The sequence below is a fragment of the Medicago sativa genome, chromosome 2 (assembly GCF_051527215.1).
Source record: "Medicago sativa cultivar Bolivia chromosome 2, Bolivia_mono, whole genome shotgun sequence".
Classification (NCBI taxonomy): Eukaryota; Viridiplantae; Streptophyta; class Magnoliopsida; order Fabales; family Fabaceae; genus Medicago; species Medicago sativa.
Genome location: NC_140750.1, coordinates 55,772,126 through 55,793,133, shown reverse-complemented (window position 1 = coordinate 55,793,133; position 21,008 = coordinate 55,772,126). Strand labels below are relative to the sequence as shown.

Here is a 21,008-nt window from a genome sequence, read left to right as displayed (position 1 = left end):
GAGACTATATTTTTATGTTCGGAAATGAAGAGATTAAAATCGTATCGTAAATTAGGGAAAGTAAAGAGACAAAAAGTATCCATGAACCTATCTCACATATTTTATAAAATATCGAAAAAAAATTAATTTCTATATTTCAATGACATGTATTTTATAAAATATCGAAAAAAAATTAATTTTCTATATTTCAATGACATGTATTCTAGCATATTCAAAAAATATCGATATTTGATACAAATAATTCTTCGCTTTGGTATACGTGCCTATGCAGACTTCGTGACATTTATTGAGTAGAACTCATTTTTCTTTTAGAGATATTGTTTAAATGGTATAACTTGTCAATCAACTTTTTTCCATAGTTTCCTTAAAAAAAAAAATCCCATAGTTTTTCTTTATATAAGGTAATCTTATTTGAACTGTGTTCGATATTAAATAAATATTTATTATTTATAGTTCAAACATTGATTCAAAACGTGTTTGAAAGTATGTCCTTTAAAAAATTTATCTTTTTATGGGTTATATGTTTATTGGATTTTGATATGTCCATGATATTGATTTGTGTGTTTTAAGCTTAATAGGAGCTTCTTCTTTTTTGCGTTTAGAATGAAAAATTAGAAATTGATTAATAGAACAGCAAATATCCTTTGTTGGTTTTTTATGTTAATAAGACCTTTAACAAGTGCCTGTGGGCACTCGTTAACATTTCCCTGAGGTTAATTCTTGTATTTTTTGGTATTTGGCTGTATGTTTTATTTTACATTTACCCGTTTTGTTGCTTATAAAACGTTTAAGCTAAAAGGAGTAAAATTGGAACCTTAGTGCATGTTTGACGTCATAGTAGCTTTATAGAATCACACGTCGTTTTGTAAAAGAGTAATGATATTTTGACATCCATTTGATGACAACTTTGTAGACAACCTTGTTTTTCTCACTTCTTATTGGTCAAAAACAATGGAGAGAGAAAAAGGAAGAGAGAGAATAACAACATCATGTGAGTATGAGAGAGAAAGTTGTCCAAAAGTTGTCAAAAAGTGGTTGTCAAAATATCATTTCTCTTTGTAAAAGCTATCAAGTATCTACCTTGTGGGTTGGCTCAGCATGATTTTGGTACTTCTGCCTTAATACTAAACATGCACTTAGATGTTTAACTCTTATCAACATGACTCGTAATAATTAATTACTGCATAAGCTTGTGCTCAAGCTAAATTTCAGTAACATTTTGTTACTCATACGATTTCTAAGATGTCTAATATTAGGTACTAAGAATCATTCAACTCAACATAGAAGACGAAGGAATTTTATTCTGGATTCAAATCAAACATTCCATGTATTGTTGCTTGTAACTATCATCATCTCTAGATATCTTGCTGAGAGGCTCAATAATTTTTTCTGGGAGAGAAGTAGGAAAGCTCTTTTAGTAAAAACTATTTTGATCCAAGTGGAGTATTTATGTCAATTCTTTGGTCTAAACCTCTGCTTGCATTGGCTATGATAATCTTGATCAGTACACTCTTTTCCTTATGTTACTTGATTGTTAAGTGGAAAAGAGCTGAACTAAGACATCGTGCAAACGTAGTAAGCAAAAATAAAATAATTTTTATTAGTTTAGAAGATTAGTTAATTTGATAGTTGCAGTTAAGCTTCAATAAAGCCACTGTATTCATTTTTCAGTATTATTTTTTTTTTTTTATCAAAGTGATTTCTTATGAGTTTTCTTCATTCTCAAGCATCCAAAATGATCTGTAGTGTGTAGTGCGATTTTAACGTGGAATAAACTATGAAAGAGTTTTTGTCAATGAGATGATCTAATCACATGGTCCTATAATTGAATTTTGTCTTTGTTTTTTTTTTTCTCCTAAACAAATTTTCTTATTGATTGCAAAAAAAATTTCTTATTGATTGCATATTATTCACTTATGTTCAGTAACACGAGTTTCCCATGCATCATTTTATTTTATTTATGGAGAAATTGCTAACAAGGGTCTCTGAGGCAATTTTTAAGGCTTTTAAAGGATAATTTTTATTAAAATTTGTATAATCAATAAATTGAAAATTGAAAAGTTAACTCACGCTGTTGTGGCCGACGGTCTTAGCTAAAGAACACGTTTTTTGGACGGTGGTCAGCTGGTTTAAGGCATCCTTTACACGTTTTTTTTGACTCATTTACACGTTTTTTTTACTCATATTATGTGTAGATACAACCTAGGCATCCATTTCTCCTATAAATTCCCTTCCAACCTTCACCATTTCTCACATTCTTTCCTCCTCGCTCTCTCCTCCTCTTCCTTCTACAACAACAATGTTGTTTTTTCATCCTTAACCTTTCATAGAAAGAGGGGTTTAGGGTTCTTTAAAATGACGTCATCTCGTGGTTTTTTTTTCATTTTAACCCAAGTGGAGGTTAAACAACAAGAGTGCAAAGGTGATGCAGCAAGCAACACACCTCATTTCGAGAATTGTTGTTGTCATGAAGCACTGCCATGAGGAATAATTGATGGGTCATCTTGGTGTTGTCTTGCATGAGTATCTTGGAGAAGAGTATCCGGAAGTTCTAGGTTCAATTTTGGGTGCTCTCAAGTCAATTGTTACTATTATTGGTATGACGAAGATGACTCCACCCATTAAGGATTTGCTGAATTCATAGCCTAATGTTATTTACATCATTTTCTGGTGGTTTTTTATAACTCATATTTAGTTTTACCCCATTGTAAATGTATCATTATATTAATAAAATGAGTTTTTATATCTGTTACTTGTGTTACTTTATTTTTGTTTATATTTGCATATTGAATAGATAAATTTGAATAAAAATTGCGTATTAAAGAATAAATAAATTAGAAAAAGACTAATTAAACCCAACATGAATTCGAATAAAAATTGTGTATTGAATAATTAAATTCGAATCAAGACTAAATTAACCCAGCGTGAATTCGAATAAAAATTGCGTATTATGAAATCGAATAAAGTTACACAATTACACAAAATCAATTAAACAAACAACAATTTTATTTAGTTTTAATTTCATCAACATTACATTACATTACATTCTCCTCAAAAGAATGAAGAGAACACAACATATGTATTCTACAAAATCCACTATATATGTTATCACATCAAATTCCCTCGTATAAGACGAGTCATCACATAAAGAATCAGGTCCATTCCGTGAAACTCATCTTATACGAAGGAATTAGATATCATAACTTATATAGTTGATTATGCATGTTGTATTTAAAGGGGCTTGCAAATCACTACCTAATTTTTGAAAGGAACAATAAAACTTCCGGGTGAATGCTTGAGAGCTGTTGTTTAACAGGTTTGACCTTATTAAGAGGTAATACAATTGTTGTAGTTGGAAGGTGCATTCTCTATCTAATCTCGATCTTCTGGTGGAATCAAACTGTCAGTTGATCTCTACAACATAACAAACATATCGATCACCGGAACCATGTTGTGCTGTCAAAAAATCGAGAACATGCTCCTCACGCCGTCGTCGTTCTTTAATTCTAGCGGACTGAACGTTATTCTCTCGTCGTCAAACGTTGGACGTTCATACCAAATGTATTTACCCTCCTCGTGTCTCCGGGGCTGAGTCCTTGGTTGATTTCATCTAGATGATCCTTGAGACCTTTTAACGTGACATTAATGTACCGAATCTTGAACATATGAGGATTTTCACCGTTGAAGAGTATGCTAACACTGAACAAATCGGTCATTGTTTCAAACCTACCTATACTATAAAAAAAATTAACAATCAATGAAAAACTCATTCAAACATTTCATCAAACACTTGGAGTGCAAATTATACATAAACCCTAAAACTGATAACTAAAACATAAACATGCAAACATCTAAACAAGTAAGCAATATAAGTCATCCACATGTAACATTGTATTATTTCTTGCCAAAAAAAATCTAAATTTAAACTAAACCCTAAAACTAAAAAAATCTAATTTAAGACAAAAAATCTAACATAAACATGCAAACATTTAAACATCATAACAATTAAGAAATATAAGTCATTTACATGTAACATTGTATCATTTCTTGAAGAAAAAAAATTAGAATTTAAACAAAACACTAAAACTAAAAAATTATAATTTAAGTGAAAAAATCTATCATACCAACATAATTTAAGTGAAAACTGATTTGTTATTGAAGTGTTGTTTGATTTGAAGTTGAAGGAATTTCGGATTTGGGTAATTTGAGAGAGTTGAAGGAATTTCGGATTTGGGTAATTTGAGAGAGATTTGAGATTGGAAATAAGGAAATGAGGTTATGTCTGACCTCACCTACGCAAATTTAACGGTACTGTTGGGTAAAGAGCAGAATTCGTGTGCTTATTGGACTCCATATTACATGCTTGGCCCATAATAACTAACCCGAAACCCATAAAACGAAATACCCACATACCCATCTGCTTCTTCTTCTGTTACTGAACTCGACAAAAAAAACCTAGCCACCCCCAAAACCACATACATCAAGAATCTTCTCCGATTTCTCGACTCATAGAACCGATTTCAAAGAGAATCTTGTTGTTTTTGCAATCTTAGTCGATAAAGCTCTCTTCTTTGCTATTTACATCAAATTTCACTCACTGTAGCTGCTCTACTCAAATCCCACTATTTGGTAATCTTTAATTTTCTTTTATTTTTCTCAATTTTATCTATTTTTTGTGAAATTTATCTAATGGTGTTCAATTTTGATATGTTAATGCCATTGATTTATGTTTCATAAGCTCCTTATGATTTAATGCATTTTTTTTTTTTAATGAAAAATTACATGACTTACTATAGTTGTAGGGTTTTACTCCTAAATTGAAATTTTAGGAATCAATCTATAAATCTCTGAAATCTCAAGGTGCTTAAGAACAATCAATGTATATGTTTGGTCTATGGGAAATTATGATTATTATTATTTTTTAAAACTGTATAGAAATTTGTAATCATACAATAAAACTTAAAAGGAATAGGTTTTGTGTCATATTTATATACAGATTTTTACAACAAAAATGTGGGGTCTTAATACAGTTATATCAAACATTGTGCCATGTATCAGTTTTCTCACTCAATTTTTTTATTGGAAGAAGCAGTCAAAATGGCTCGGAGGGGGTTGATGGAACAAGACCTGAGTACGTTGGATGTCAACAAATTGCATCCGCTGTCTCCTGAAGTCATATCCCGTCAGGCTACTATCAATATTGGTAATATATATTTCAATATTTTTTATAGGAACATGTTCAAATTTGCTGCAATTACATAACTAGAAATTCAAAAAAAGTTGTGTGCTTTTTCGTCAATGGCTGTTGATGCTGATCGGTAATGAAATTTATCTTGGCAGGTACCATAGGTCATGTGGCACATGGAAAGTCAACGGTTGTGAAAGCAATATCAGGTGTTCAGGTATGTCCTTGTATCAAGTCATTCTCTACTTTTTTGAGGGTGTTTGGCTAAGGATAACGGTGTTTAACTGTACATTATAATCTGTAAATGTGTAATTTGTGGTATATGGTATATGGAAATATCTAAATGATGGATCTATTTACACCAAGGTGAATTGTTTCAAACAGAAAGAAAGTATATAGCATTTAATCATTGTCATAACTCATCGCCTACAATTTATAATTTTCGAAATCCAAGTAGTGTTGGCATTGCCTTGAATTTATATTTTTCTCAATCCAATTACTAAGCGGGTACATGAAATTTGTGAAATCTTAGTTGTCATAAAATCATGACGTGTGCTTGTGCCTTGTTTCAGTATATGAATTTTAGTGTGTCGTAGATACGTTGTGTAGTTAGCCTCATCTGTGTAACAATCTGCTTTATGGAAAAGCCGTCTCTCCAAAAATTGGTTCCTAGTGGTTACATAGTTGATTGATAATATTTAGATCAATTGAATTTTCTACTTTTTTTTTGCATTTTTAGTTTTGATAAAGGATTATAGATAACCTTGATATATGTATTTTAGTTCATTTTCCTTGAGCTTTGATAATGTATAGTTAAACTGTTGACCTATGTTCTCCCATGAATGTTTTACAGACTGTGCGATTTAAAAATGAGTTGGAACGTAACATTACAATCAAGCTCGGTTATGCGAATGCAAAAATATACAAGTGTGAAGATGAACGGTGTCCAAGGCCTATGTCCTACAAGTGGGTATTATTTTAGATTTGTCATTTTGGTATTAGGTCATTCATCTTTTGGTAACGTGATCAATTTTTTTCCCCCTTCCTGTAGGGCCTATGGAAGTGGAAAGGAAGATAGTCCTATGTGTGATGTACCTGGGTTTGAAAATTCCAAGATGAAATTGCTGAGACATGTTTCTTTTGTTGATTGCCCGGTAAGGTCCTGAACCATCATTTGTTATATAGGGTTGTTTTAGGCATAATTTCATAAGATTCTAGTATGATGTAGGGGGATATACTTTCATATTCTTGCACAATTGGTTTTATTTTACATTGGTTGCCCTCGTAATTGTTTGCTCTCCTTATCATATTATCTCTCAATTCTTTAATCCCTGGAAGATATGTGTATTTTAGTCCATGTATATGTACTATTAAATTAAACGTATACCCCCAAGGCCTACTATGTAAGCCAATGCTTTCCCTCACCGAAGTTAATTTTTTTATGCAATTAAAGTGGTTTGCATTCAATGGTACGGAGTTAAAAGAATTATGGTGCTTTTTCGTATGGTGTGGGGTTTTTCATATAATGGGTATCATTTTTTGCCATCTATGCTATATTATTGAATACTTCTTTAGCTATTATTTTTTTTTTACATCTGTGATATTTGTTTTACTGTTCCAATTTCTGTAGGGACATGATATTCTCATGGCTACTATGCTTAACGGAGCAGCAATTATGGATGGAGCTTTGCTACTCATTGCAGCTAATGAAAGTTGCCCTCAACCACAAACTTCTGAGCATTTAGCTGCTGTGGAAATTATGCGTCTACAACACATAATAATCCTTCAGAACAAGGTAGACTTGATTCAAGAAAATGTGGCTATCAACCAGCATGAAGCAATTCAGAAGTTTATACAAGTAAGTTTTCTATGAGGAGGTATAATTATACAAGTGAGTCCCTTTCGAACAACATAAATGATACTCTCCCCTTTTTTTGGTGTTTTCCCAGGGCACTGTTGCTGATAGTGCACCAGTAGTACCTATTTCAGCACAATTGAAGTATAATATTGATGTTGTGTGTGAGTACATCGTGAAAAAGATCCCAATCCCTGAACGGAACTTCATTTCTCCACCTAATATGATAGTAATTCGGTCATTTGATGTCAATAAACCTGGTTATGAAGTTGATGAAATAAAAGGAGGCGTAGCTGGTGGGAGTATTCTGAGGGTAAGTCTTTCTTTCTTTGGTCGATATTCCAAAAAGCATGTTTAATTTGCACTGACCTGACCTGCAGATGTTAGGTTCTGTGGTTTGATTGAACAATTTTCCATTTGCTGTTACCATTTTTAATTGCAAGACTGCCTCGTTGTTTTCATTTTGTATCTTGTTTTCTGTACAAATATTTGAAAAAAGACAACAGTGAAAACAAGGGGAAGCTTTTGCAATTTAAATGAAAAGTGGAAATGAAAATATATATTTTCTCAAACCAAACAGGCTCTTAGCATTTCCAATTCTATTGCTGTTTGGAATGATTTTTGCCTTTACCAATGCCTTGATTTATAACATTTATTCTAGACTTTCAAAGTGTTGTGCAAATAATGTGAAGAACGTGCAATATGATACATGGATGCTCAATAAGTGAGAAAAAATGCTTTGTAATTTTTTACATCTTTCTTTCTTCCATAAAACCTTATGCATCCAATTTTTAGAATAACTTGATAGAAGGCTCCATATGCCATTCTATTTCCAAACAAGAAAATGGGACTTAACTCTGATGTTTTTTGTCTAAATCAATTGAATATGTTATGATCAATTTCCATTTCCAATTGGCTGAGACCATGTACCCGTTGATCATGAGCCATGTTTGGGGTTAGACATTTGACACATTCTTTTTAAGCACATCGTACAATTTATTATTTGCAGGGTGTTTTAAAGGTCAACCAATTCATTGAAGTTCGACCTGGAATAGTTGTTAAAGATGAGAGTGGAAATATCCGATGCACACCGATCTACTCCAGAATAGTTTCACTATTTGCTGAACAAAATGAGCTTCAATTTGCCGTTCCTGGAGGCCTTATAGGTGTTGGAACCACAATGGATCCCACTTTGACACGTGCTGACAGGTTGGTAGGGCAAGTTCTTGGAGAGGTTGGATCACTGCCTGATGTTTTTGTGGAACTTGAGGTAAGTGACTACACCTACTTGTCTCTTGCAGTCTCGCTTGGTTTATCAATTCATAAGACAAATCAATCAGGATAAAGATTAACATGTCCATTTCTCTGAAGTCTTTAGATAATTTACACTTGGTACTAATTAATGGGTTAAGATCCTCTCCATTTGTAATTTGTTCCATTTGTTGCAATTTGGAGAGAGATAGACACAAAAAAAAAAAAAGTGGTGGGTCCTATCACTAAGTGGATCCCACCATCATTAATTTTTTTGTGTCTATCTCTCTCCAAATTGCAACAAATGGAACAAATTACAAATGGAGAGGATCTTTACCCCTAATTTAGTGTCAAGAGTGTTGATCTTTTTTCTGTTATGGCACTTAGTTCCCCCCTATTGTGCTGGAAAGGTATTTTTATTTTTTTTAATGAACTATGCACATGGTCTTGCAGGTAAACTTTTTCTTGCTTCGACGGCTTCTTGGTGTCCGGACAAAAGGTTCTGAGAGACAAGGAAAGGTCTCAAAGCTGACGAAAACAGAAATGCTAATGTTGAACATAGGATCAATGTCAACAGGTGCCAGAGTGGTAGCTGTGAAGAATGACTTGGCAAAGTTGCAACTTACTTCCCCTGTGTGCACCAGCAAGGGAGAGAAGATTGCTCTAAGTAGACGTGTTGAGAAGCATTGGCGTCTCATCGGTTGGGGCCAAATCCAAGCTGGTATCACCCTTGATGTTCCTCCTGCCCCCCATCTGAGTTGAAGGAAAGACAGATCAAGAGAAAGACTACAAGAAATAGCTTTTATAAAAACCTGAGATTAATTTAGTAGGTATGTCGGAAGGGAAAAAACTGTTGGGAACCATTTTTGTGAGATGTAGAAGATTGTCAATTTTTTGTTTTCACATTGTTGTTGGTTTCCTATTGTTGAAATTGTATTTTATGCTGATTGAGTTTAGAATGCGAGCAAACAACTCAGCCATCACTTGTTTTCATTCATTGGCCACCTTCACAATAATTGGTCCAGCAATAATTTTTTGTTTTCACATTTATGATAAATGGAGAGGATCTTAACTCTAGCGAGGCATTTCATAATACATACTGTAAGTTACCAAGCAATTGTTGAAAATTTCAAGATTGGTACACTTTGTCGGGCCATTCCTATGCTGTTGCAGTAATGGAATGTGTTCACAAGGCTGTGTGAACCTCTAGAGGTTTTGGTACGTTTACTAGACACGTTTCAGTAGGGAAGACATTCAAAGTGAAAAACACCTTAAGCTCATTGTTATATGAATTCAGGCCACCCAAACGAATTATAAATCATTTTTCTTATGGTCACATTCCTTGATTTAATTATTGTAAATCACATAGATACTGTAAAATATGATAGTGGTTCACGTAGTACCTCACTTCTCTCTGTCAAGTTTCTCCACAGTTCTTACTATACCCAAAATTCTCTTCCCTGCCTCCCCAATTGAAGTGGTTGACATTGCATAAAACATGTAAAGCCCTTCTCAGCTTTGTGAGGTGTTGACTGTTGCTGAGGGAGAACTTTTTCATTGAAATGTGAATCAGTGGATGGTGATGACCAGTACCTTAGTGGTCTTGTGGGATGAGTGTAAGTTGGCCTCACCTCGAATATGTTGCCTCTTTGTTGGTTTTGCAGGAGGCTTCAACGAAATAATGCTGTGATGGATGATTGTGTTCAAGAGTGATTCATCGATGAAACAATCAATTGAGCGATGGTCCATTTTTGAAAGTGAGTTGAAAAGAAGAAGCTCCAAGGTAGCTTTGTGATGGTCTTGCTCACATTTGTTGGATACTAAACAACAAAAAGAGGGCTTCATTTGTGGGATGGCTTCATGGTGGTGCATAGGTGGCGGTGCTGCGCCGTGGTTGCGAGACGGTGTTTTCAGTGGCTTGCGATGCAAGATAAAAATCTTGATTCAAGATTGATTGTAATGTTTTTTTTTCCTTTGAAGTCTAACATATTTAAAAATTATTAAATATACAGATCTCCCTTTCTTCTCCCTTTCTCCGCATACCAAGAGAGAAGATAAAAAGCTGTGGACCCCACCCATTTTAGATCTATCGTCTCTCTTTCTTTGCTTGCCAAACAGAAGAAATTCTCACTTTCTCTTATACTTATCTCTTCCCTTACTCTCTCTTCTCTAACTCTCTCATACCAAACACAGTGTTAGGTCTAAGGTCTTAATTATTTCTCAAACAAAATTGAAAATTTCATCTAATGAGGTATATAAGGAAATTATATGCTTAGGGTCTAATTGGTTGTTTTTATGATTGGCTAATGGGATACTTAAAAAAAAAAATGAAGTTTACGGGATAAATTGATAAGAAAATTGGAAGAATGTGAAAGAATGTCCTATCGAAGAATGCTAAAAGTGATGTACTTTCATAATTTAAAATCTTGTGGGGGTCAACTTTACGAAAATGTTAACCAGGGAACTAAATAATCGAATAGAAGAATAGTCTAAAAACCTTTTAAATTGATTTTAATAATTTAAGGACTACATTGATAAAAAAAATGATATTTTAGTTAGTTTTTAGATACTCACAAGTCAGAAAGTCACCACCATTATATTGATCCACCATTTGACATGTTGTGATAGAAAAAAATTATTGACAAAAAATTATATTACTATGACCAAATATATGCTTACAACATAAAGTTACTACAAAAAAAGTACATCATAATTCATAACATACAAAGTATGATATACAAGGGAAACAAATAACATCCATCAAATGGAAAAATAAATACATAATGTCCAAAAAGATAAAAAAAACCTTATTCTTCTACAAACTACAAAGAATACAATAGGAAAAAACTGGGATAAAAAACTGTGGTAACAAAACAATCAATAATCACAATATGCAGTAAATAATTCAATGAGAACTTAAAAGCAGATATCTAGGGCACAACAACAACACATAGCAGCACAACATCCCTTCCAGAAACCATCACCCTTGCTAGTAGTTTGGTCTGGAATCCTTTGTTGAGGGTGCCCTTCAGTGCCATCCTTGGAAGGATAACCCATAGGTGGTGGTGCAGTTACATATGGAGCTGTAGATACTGGTGGTGGATATGATACTGGGGCCTGTTGCTTATTGTTGAAGTTACTCATGTTGATGATGATGAAGTTAAAATTATCAAAGTCTTCAAAGAGTTGTTGAAAGATAAAGAAGATTGTGGATATGGAATTTGTAGTTATCTGATATTGTAAAGTATATTATAGAAGGAATAATGTGTGTATATATATAGGTTTCATTTTGAATGACGTGTTGGATAAACGCGTTACAGGTGGGAAAGGAAAGAGTGAGGAAAGTATAAGAGGGAGTTTACAATTACAATTAAGCTTCATACGCTACATGCTTTGATTCGTGACACATTTGATGTTCCTTATTATATGTTTCCAAAGAAATACACCACGCGTATAAGTCCAAATATTCAGAATTTTCTAGATTATATTGTGTCGGTCTCCAAAAAAATAAAAAAAAATCTAGAAGTCATATTGATTTAATGATAAGATCAACATTATGTGCAAATTTAAGAGTTGAAATTCTATAGTAATGGTTTCATGATAAGATCAACTTTATGTGCGACTTTATTTGCAAATGTGTTACTCGTTTTTAGCATAAAGAGAGTAATAAATGAAGGGATTTGCTAGAACACACCCACTAATTTTTAGGTGGGAGTGTTTTAGCAAGCTACACCTTAAGGTGTATTTAACTACTTTTTAGTTATAACTTGCTAAAACACACCTTCTAAAAAATAAGTGGGTGTATCCTAGCAAATGCCTATAGAAGTTGCTAACATACACCCACTTATTTTTTAGAAGGTGTGTTTTAGCAACATTCACCTTAAGGTGTATTTAACAACTTTTTAGTTATATCTTTGTTAAAACACACCTTAATAAAAACTAGTGGGTGTATCCTAGCAAACCCCATAAATAAATTGTTAAAATGTAATAATATCGAGTAATTAGTATAATCCATTTAATAATTTTTTTTCAAGGTGTTAAATTAAAAAGAATTAGTGGTCCAGGGAAGTTTGTTTGTAAGCAAAAATGTATGTTGAGAGGGGAAAGGATCATCTCTCCAGTGTATTATTTCTCCTGTTTTCTCCTGTGAATAATCTTAGCCATTCATTTATTTTAATGAGAGATCAATGGTTATTAATGAAAACAATTAAATCACATGGGTTGACTTTTTCCTTTCATTTCGTGTTGTGTGGCTTTTCATCTCAACTTTTGTGGTTTTCAATCCCAATCTGTGATTTTCTTAAGTGATTTGGCTAAAATAAATGAGAATGAAAAAGAAGAGTGGAAATCAATTTCCCAGCAATCAACCTAAAGCCAATTGAAAAAGAATTTGAAACTTAGAATTTGAATCTCCTTCGCTCACTTGGTGTTGCTATCTCTCTCTTTTAATCAAGAAAAGAATAAAATCCATAAATTGATGTCTTTGAAGGTTAACGAGTTTTGTCTTTTAATTTGTTGAAGAAAGGAAGATGAAAAATAGAGAGGGAAGGGAGAACACCACCGCTGCTGTGGTGCACCGCCTCTTTGCTCCACCGTGCGGCCGACCACCACTTGTGCAGGTTGCCGTTGAGATTTGTTAGTAAGGTGGGTTGTGATAGGTTTGTGCGTGAAGGGGATATCAGGAGGAACTAAGGAAAGGACAAAGACAAAGCTTGCATTTAATTAGTTTTGTTAATATCCATTGATTTGTTATTAAATGAAATGAATGGCTGAGATCACTCACAGGAGAAAACTGGAGAAATAATTCACCGGAGACAATCCCTTCCCGTTGAGAGGTTCGGTGCGAAAGATCTTAGACTGATGAACCTAAATTTATTATCTAAACTTAAACGATTTTTGATCATTCCATTTAGAAAAAATATTAACAGCAGTTTGTTACAGTTATTTTAAGAAAAAGGGAAATGTTAACAAGTGCCCCCGGGGCACTCGTTAACAAGACCCTAAGAAAAAAAAATCACTTTTTTTAAAAAATAATCATTTTTAAGAATATTGCATCCGTTTCTTACAACCTTTACAAATATCAGAATTTAAAATATATCTAAAAAAAGCTTCAAATGAGAACCTGCCAAGAACAACTTCTCAAGAAATAATTTTTTTTAGAGAGAAAAAAAAATATGGATAAAAAAATTGAACTAACTTTGTAACAAAAAGTCTTTTTTATATAACTGTATCCAAAGTTAAACTAAGGACATAAAACTAATTTTTAAAAAAGAGGGACCAAAACTTCAATAATTTTTGAAAATATGAGAACAAAAAGTGAATTTATGTCTATTATTATATAAATGAAGATAATGACTACTAGCTGATAAAGTTGTCATATAGAACATTTTTAGCTGTAAAGTATGAAGAGTCAATGTTAAAACGTTCGACTTTAGCAGATATAAGACAATTTTGTTTCTCTAAATTTGGTGGAAGGATTTATGCATGTCTTTTATATGTATGTTGGGAATCATCTTTAGATTAGTTCTTGGATGATTGGAGAATGAACTATTATTCAATTTTGACATGATGTTTAGTTGGGTTCTTCTCCATTGAGTAAAGTGTTTTGAGAGTTGGATGGATGGGAAGTGAGAGTTTCAGTGGAGGAGGCCCCTATATGTTTGAGAAGCCGCACTGCTTGTGGACTTGTCTTCAATGTAATATTTTACTTGAGAAATAATATTTGTACAACTATTTTATGACAATTTTTTTATAACTTTCTCTCATATATATATATTCATATTATATTCTTATTTTTTCTATTCCTTTCGCTCTCTATTGTTTTTAAATAATAAGAATTGAGAAAATGAAAGTTGTAATCAAAGTTGCCACAAATGGTCGTACAAATAACATTATTCATTTTACTTCTATGTTATCCCATGATGATGATATATGGTGTTGTTAGGGTGGTATGGTGGGTTACTTTTAGTTCCATGACTCAAAAACCTAGAGAGAATAGTCTCTCAATATCTCAAAGAAACACACTAAATTTAGGGAAACTAGGGTTTCAATGACCTTTTTCGTTATTGTCTCGTGCACGAGGTGCATCAATGCACCATCCCATGCGCGAGACGCACACCTGCGTCCGATTTTATATATTTGTATATTTCATTGATGTTTTTAAGAATGGAGTGAGACAAACTAAAGTTTATCAAAAGAGGGGATTAGTAAGAGATTAAAGGCTAATAATTGAGTACTTCTGTTTTATTCTCTTGTGTTGAAAACAATCTAAACCCTTTATCATGCTTTACTAGATCACTATTGCGTCAAACAAAAGAAGATCCTGATAATTTTTTTTTTCTTTCTTATTGATAAAAGTTTACATTACAAATGAGTAAATACAACATAAATTTACTACCAAAAAGCAAGTACATCATAAAGTCTCAAATACAAGGGAAACAAATAACATCCGTCGAATGGACAAACAAATACATAATGTCCAAAAAGATAAAAAATTCCTTATTCAACTACAAACTACAAAGAATACAATACGAAACAACAGAGTTATAAAACTGTGATGACAATAATCACAATCTATGCCATATAATAATTCAATCATAGCTTAAAAGCATATATCAAGGGCACAACAGCAACATATAGCAGCACAACATCCCTTCCAAAAACCATCACCCCTGCTAGTAGTTTGGTCTGGAATCCTTTGTTGAGGGTACCCTTCAGAGACATCCTTGGAAGGATAACCCATTGGTGGTGGGGCAGTTACATATGGTCCTGAAGAATAAGCCTCACCTGGTGGTGGATATGATACTGGGGTTTGTTGCTGATTGTTAAAGTGACTCATAATGATGTGTTGAAGTTAAAAATATATATCAAAGAGTTGTTGAAGGAAAGAAGATTATGGAATTGGTAGTTATGTGATTGAAAAATACGGAAGCAAAAATGTGTATATATAGGTTTCATTTGAGGGATGCTATAGTATGGCCGATGGTTCCTTAATGCAAATGGAAAAATTCTATTGACGTGTTGAACAAACGCGTTACAGGTAAGAAAGTAAAGTATAGGACGGCGTTTCCATTTATGCTTGATACGGTATATATGTGATTTGTTCTATGACACATTTGTTTGTGTTGATATTCCTTGTTTTCTTACAAGGGAATTTTTAGTTTTGCACGCGTATGCTTCCAAACATTCATGTCTTTCTAGAATTATATTGTGTCGTCAACTCCTAGTCATATTTGTCAAGCCAATAAGAATGAGTAAAAAGACTTGGTCTTGCGAGAGAAAAAAAGACCAATTGACTATTGAGAGAAGCGCTATGTAGTAGAACTCTCTCTTCTTATATAGAAATGTAAATAGTTACGTTGATCCCCGACTCTGCACCTCGCTGTCATAAAGGTCTCTGACTCAAGATCAAATATTAAGTAGTATCTGAATGTGCAATTCTATTATCAGTTTAGTCCTATGTTAAAAATTTATGTTAACTGATGATGTTACGTGCATGAGGTGTCACATGGACTAAAGTGAAAGTAGAAAACCTTCATTTTGGTCACTGAACTAAAAATCAATATCTTTCCAAATTGAAACTCAATCCCTAAATCTCTACTAAAACACATTTATCAAATATGCATGTAGAAACATACTATCGAAAATAGACATACTATCGAAAATAGCTTCAACCACATCTTACTCTCTACTAAAACACATTTATCAAACATGCATTTAGAAATATACTAATCAGCTTAAATGCACTTACACTATAGAATGAAGGAAATATTACACTTTTTGGAATTGAGGAGTAAAAGGTGGTGATTTTTTATAAACATAAGAATTAAGTACAATCTAGAAAATTAACAACAACAAAAAAGAAATTGATTTTGACCAAAAGAGGGAATTAGATGAGATTTAAGGATTTAGGGATTAAATTTGGGATTTGAGATTCAATTTTGGGATATTGGGTTCAAGGACCAAAGTGACAATTTTCTACTTTCACTTTAATCCATGTGACAACTGATGCACGACAACTCAACAGTTAACAAAAGTTTTTAACGCCAGAGACTAAACTGATAACGGAACTGCACATTCAGGGACTACTTTGTATTTAATCCTAAGTCAAGGACCTCTGTGACAGCGAGGTGCAGAGTCAGATATCAAAGTGATCATTTACTCTATATACAATGATGTCGTACATACTTCATCCTATGACTTAAATATGTGATTGGTCTTTGCATTATGTGACATTAGTCTGTGCATTTTTTATTTTGTTTGGCTTTAAGTCCATGCACTTTGTAAAAATAGTGTTATTGGTCCTTCTGTTAACGGTACATTAAAAAAAATGTTTAAATGTGTTTTTAATCTCTGTAAATATAACGACTTTTTATTTTAGTTCCTCTAAAAAATTTCTTCGACTTATAGTCCCCCAAAAGTTTTTCATTTCACTTTTGGTTCCTCATTTTAAGTAAACTCAAATCTAGAATTCAAATTTTTTAATAAAATTTTACAGAAAAAATTATAATATTAAAAGATTCTCAATTTTTTTTTTAACAAAACATGTATTAAATATGAATTTTTATATTTTTAGTGGTTAAAAATTCATATTTTATTAAAATATTCTAATTTTTTGGGAAAGATTTTTACAATATTCTACACATTTCTGAACAATTTTATTAAATAATGTTGACTTAAGTATATGGATAAAAAATGGTGATTGAAAATTTTATATGGACTAAAAGTCGAAAGAAAATTTTAGAGGGACTAAAACGAAAATTTGATATATTTATAAGAACCAAAAACATATTTAACCCTAAAAAAAAAGCAAAACTAATTCTGTGCCATGTGAACTGAATATTCCACGCCACATGGCAAACCATTAGCTTTGTTTATTTTATTTTTTTTACGTGAAGCTAACATGACAAATGATAATATTTTTACAAAGTGCATGTATTTAAGCTAAACAAAAAATGTGCATAGACAATGCCAAAATGCGGTGAAAATGCATAGACAAATTTAATATTTAAGCCAAAAGATAATAGTAGTTTTATGAAATTAACTTAATAGAATATTATTGTATTCGTCCCCGTGAGCTTAACTCAGTTGGTAGGGACATTGCATAATTTATGTAGAGGTGAGAGTTCGAACCCCGGACACTCCCATTTCTCCACATTTAATTGTGTGAGCTCTAACTCTTAGGCTACTTGACAAAAAAAAATTATTGTATTCATTGCTACTATAAATGTAAACTAAACTTGTGAGTGATGTGGAAATATTATTTAGAGTACTTGACAAAAAAAAATTATTGTATTCATTGCTACTATAAATGTAAACTAAACTTGTGAGTGATGTGGAAATATTATTTAGAGGATAAAATTGAAAAAACTAATTAACATTAGATTGAAAGTTGAAAAGTGACCCTCATTTTAGAACAATATATATTTTTTTTTTTGCAAATATGTTACTTATTTTAGGACAAAGTGAGTTAAAATTAAATTGGTATGATATATCGAGTTACTAGTATGATCTATTTGAGGGGAACATAAATAAATAAAAATTGAGTGGTAAGAAGTTTGAGCAGAAGATGTATTTTCGTAATACATTGCGGGAAGAAGGAAATAGAAATAGTTAGGGGGTCAAAAGTTTGTAAATCAAATTATGTTTTGTGAATTTGGATCATAACTCATACTAATACTTTGATGCGTGGAGCAAAATTAGCAGCAACAAAACCAAAATGATCACATAAAATAAAATAAAAGAGAAGAAGGAGAGCACAACGATATTTATTCATCCAGTTAATTACAAATTTGACCTACCTTTGGAGGAAAGAGATCTCTCCAACTCACTACCAAAGAATTTCTTACAAAGAGATATAAAAGTTACACGAAATTAGCCTTTAAAAAGTTTTCTAAGAATAAACGTCTAATTTCTATCGTTTTCTAAATCTCTTTCTGTGTCCAAGAGACTCAATGATTTATCCCCAAAGTGTTTCCTAAGTGTTTCCCGATCCTAGTTTCTATCCAAAAGTAAGCAATCCTTAACTTTGATTTCCTAAGGATTCTCTAATTTGGTAAACCCGAGTTTGCCTCACCTTCACCTCTTGTTAGAACTGAAAACCAACACCTTGTATATACAAGCATCACCCAATTTGTCTTGCACTACAAGAAACAACCTTGTGGCCTACAAGACTTACCCAACAAGTAGGTAAACAAGTAAAGGAGTCTCCTTGCCAAGAAATGTTTTGAGGGGATTGATGTTGATGTGACTACCATTGTTCAAAAGGCACAAAGATCTATTGTGAATTTTAAGAATGCTAGTACGGTGTTGTTGGAAGCACTAAGTGGAGGTCCAATTTTGCCAATATCTGATGTTCATTGGACACCTCCTTTTAGTGGTTTCTATAAGCTTAATGTTGATGCAACATGTTCAATAGAGGAGGGTAAGTGGGGTATTGGTGTTGTGGTAAGAGATAATGAAGATGGTGTCGTTGTTGCTAGCTGCTGGCAACTCTTTTCTTTACCATACACAGATGTTGGAGAAGCTTTAGCTATGCGGAATGATTTGGAATTTGCGAAATACATGTCTTTTATGAATCTTATAGCAGAATCAGATGATTCTAATGTGGTCTTGACGTTAAATACACATCAACAATCTTCAACCTATGTCGACTCTATTATTGAAGATTGTATTAGTTTCAATGTTTGTTTTCGAAGCTGCTCATTATTTAGCTAAACATGCTCTTTATAATTTAGATTGCATATGGATGGAAGAGACTGCATCTTGTATTTCTGCAATCTTGACATTTGATTTATTGTCAGACTTTTATTAATGAAATAACGTCAAAAAAGAATGATAGAAACAAAAATGAAAATATATAGAAACGAACTTACATTCCGGAAAGCCAATGAACATGAGATATTCATTGTAAATCCTCTATGATTGACGGTTAATTATCTTACTGTAAATTAACCAAGCAAAATTATTTTATATTCTTTAATGAGAGTTATAACTTGGATTGATACAAGATCGTCATTGCAAATCCTCTTTGATTGGGAGTTAGCATCTTAGAAGATTTTGTGCTAAATCAAGCACAAGCTCAATTTGTAATCTGCTCAAGAGTTGCAAAACCATTTAATTAGGATTGCTCAAAAAACTTAATTTTACTAAGCCATAATGTTTAGGTAGATTGATTGCTCAACAACTTGCACGTACTAAACCAGAATGTTGAGGAAACTATATGAGAGAACCAAGTTGATTCTAGCTAATACAATGCTTACCTTTGATGTTTTGATTGAAAATTGTTGGCATTAAAATCGCAAAGTCTGAAGATGTTGGGATTCTGTCTCATGCGCGAGGCAACGACAAAAACATGCACGAGGTGCATATGGATGTGCCTTTCGACTTTTAGTGGTCTTTTCGCTACTGCCCCATGCGCGAGTTGGACCATCCCTTGTGTGAGACGCACCCCTGCGTCCAGTTTTATATATTTGTATTTTTCATCAAAGTTTTTTAGAGAGGAGTGGGGCAAACTAGGGTTTACCAAAAGGGGGAATTTGTAAGAGATCAAAGGCTAATAATTAAGTACTTTTGGACTATTCTTGTGTTAGAAAACAAGCTAAACACTTTATCCTCCTTTACAAGATCACTGTTATAATCCACCATCCCAAATGTTGTGATAATTTTTTTTCTTATTTAAAAATTTACATTACAATGAATAAATACAACATAAAGTTAGTACCAAAAAGCAAGTACATCATAAAGTATCAAATACAAGGGAAACAAAAAACACCCATCAAATGGACAAATAAATACATAATGTCCAAAGAGATAAAAATCCTTATTCTTCTACAAACTACAAAGAATGCAACACAAATCAACAGAGTTAAAAAACTGTGATGACAATCGATCAATAAGCACAATCTATGCTATAAAATAATCCAATCATAACTTAAAAGCAAATATCAAGGGCACAACAACAGCATATAGCAGCACAACATCCCTTCCAAAAACCATCACCCCTGGATGTAGTCTGGTCTGGAATCCTTTGTTGAGGGTACCCTTCAGAGCTATCCTTGGAAGGATAACCCATAGGTGGTGGGGCAGTTACATATGGTCCTGAAGAATAAGCCGCACCTTGTGGTGGATATGATACTGGGGCTTGTTGCTTATTGTTGAAGTTACTCATGTTGATGATGAAGAAGTTAAAATTATCAAAGAGTTGTTGAAGGAAAGGAAAGAAGATTATGGAATTGGTAGTTATGTGATTGAAAAGTATGGAAGCAAAACTGTGTACATATATACTATATGGTTCCTTAATGCAAATGGAAAAATTCTATTTAACGTGTTGAATAAACGCGTTACAGGTAAGAAAGCAAAGTATAGGACGGCGTTTACATTTATGCTTAATACGGCATGTGCTTTGTTTTATGACACATATGTTTTTGTTGATATTTATTCCTTATTTTCTTACAAGGGAATTTTTAGTTTTGCACGCGTATGCTTTCATTCATGTCTTTCTAGAATTATATTGTGTCGTCAACTCCTAGTCATATTTGTCAACTCAATAAGAATGAGTAAAAAGAGTTGGTCTCTGCAAAAACCAAATACAAATTGACTATTGAGAGAAGTGGTATGTAGAACAACTCTCTCTTCTTATATACAATGATTGTCATACAGGTTCCGTTTAATTTGGACCAATAAAATTTTGGGTTCAGACTGGTCCCATTTCATATA

The 21,008-nt window shown here is 32.8% G+C and overlaps 3 protein-coding genes and 1 pseudogene across 6 annotated transcripts; 1 reads left to right on the top strand and 3 right to left on the bottom strand.

Annotated features, from left to right (window-relative positions):
- Window positions 1–4,470: 4,470 nt before the first annotated feature.
- Window positions 4,471–9,284, top strand: LOC146949099 (eukaryotic translation initiation factor 2 subunit gamma-like). 3 transcript variants are annotated; one of them, XM_085745197.1, is made up of 9 exons: window positions 4,471–4,629; window positions 5,093–5,203; window positions 5,341–5,402; window positions 6,039–6,151; window positions 6,237–6,339; window positions 6,816–7,043; window positions 7,135–7,353; window positions 8,050–8,310; window positions 8,745–9,284. In XM_085745197.1, exons 2-9 carry the CDS (start codon window positions 5,098–5,100, stop codon window positions 9,051–9,053), a joined length of 1,401 nt encoding a protein of 466 aa, XP_085601323.1. In that variant the 5' UTR covers window positions 4,471–4,629; window positions 5,093–5,097; the 3' UTR covers window positions 9,054–9,284. The 3 variants fall into 3 exon arrangements, with proteins under 3 accessions (XP_085601323.1, XP_085601324.1, XP_085601325.1); XM_085745198.1 differs by having other exon boundaries at window positions 5,090–5,203; XM_085745199.1 differs by having other exon boundaries at window positions 5,087–5,203.
- Window positions 9,285–10,926: 1,642 nt separating this feature from the next.
- Window positions 10,927–11,539, bottom strand: LOC146949098 (protein CYSTEINE-RICH TRANSMEMBRANE MODULE 4-like). Its single transcript, XM_085745200.1, has one exon. It carries the CDS (start codon window positions 11,433–11,435, stop codon window positions 11,208–11,210), a length of 228 nt encoding a protein of 75 aa, XP_085601326.1. The 5' UTR covers window positions 11,436–11,539; the 3' UTR covers window positions 10,927–11,207.
- Window positions 11,540–14,611: 3,072 nt separating this feature from the next.
- On the bottom strand, window positions 14,612–15,225 carry LOC146949097 (protein CYSTEINE-RICH TRANSMEMBRANE MODULE 9-like). Its single transcript, XM_085745196.1, has one exon. The coding sequence runs from the start codon at window positions 15,127–15,129 to the stop codon at window positions 14,893–14,895; it is 237 nt and encodes a 78-aa protein (XP_085601322.1). The 5' UTR covers window positions 15,130–15,225; the 3' UTR covers window positions 14,612–14,892.
- Window positions 15,226–19,945: 4,720 nt separating this feature from the next.
- LOC146949096 (protein CYSTEINE-RICH TRANSMEMBRANE MODULE 9 pseudogene) lies at window positions 19,946–20,541 on the bottom strand (annotated as a pseudogene). Its single transcript, XR_015027144.1, has one exon. The product of XR_015027144.1 is annotated as a protein CYSTEINE-RICH TRANSMEMBRANE MODULE 9 pseudogene (transcript).
- Window positions 20,542–21,008: the final 467 nt, after the last annotated feature.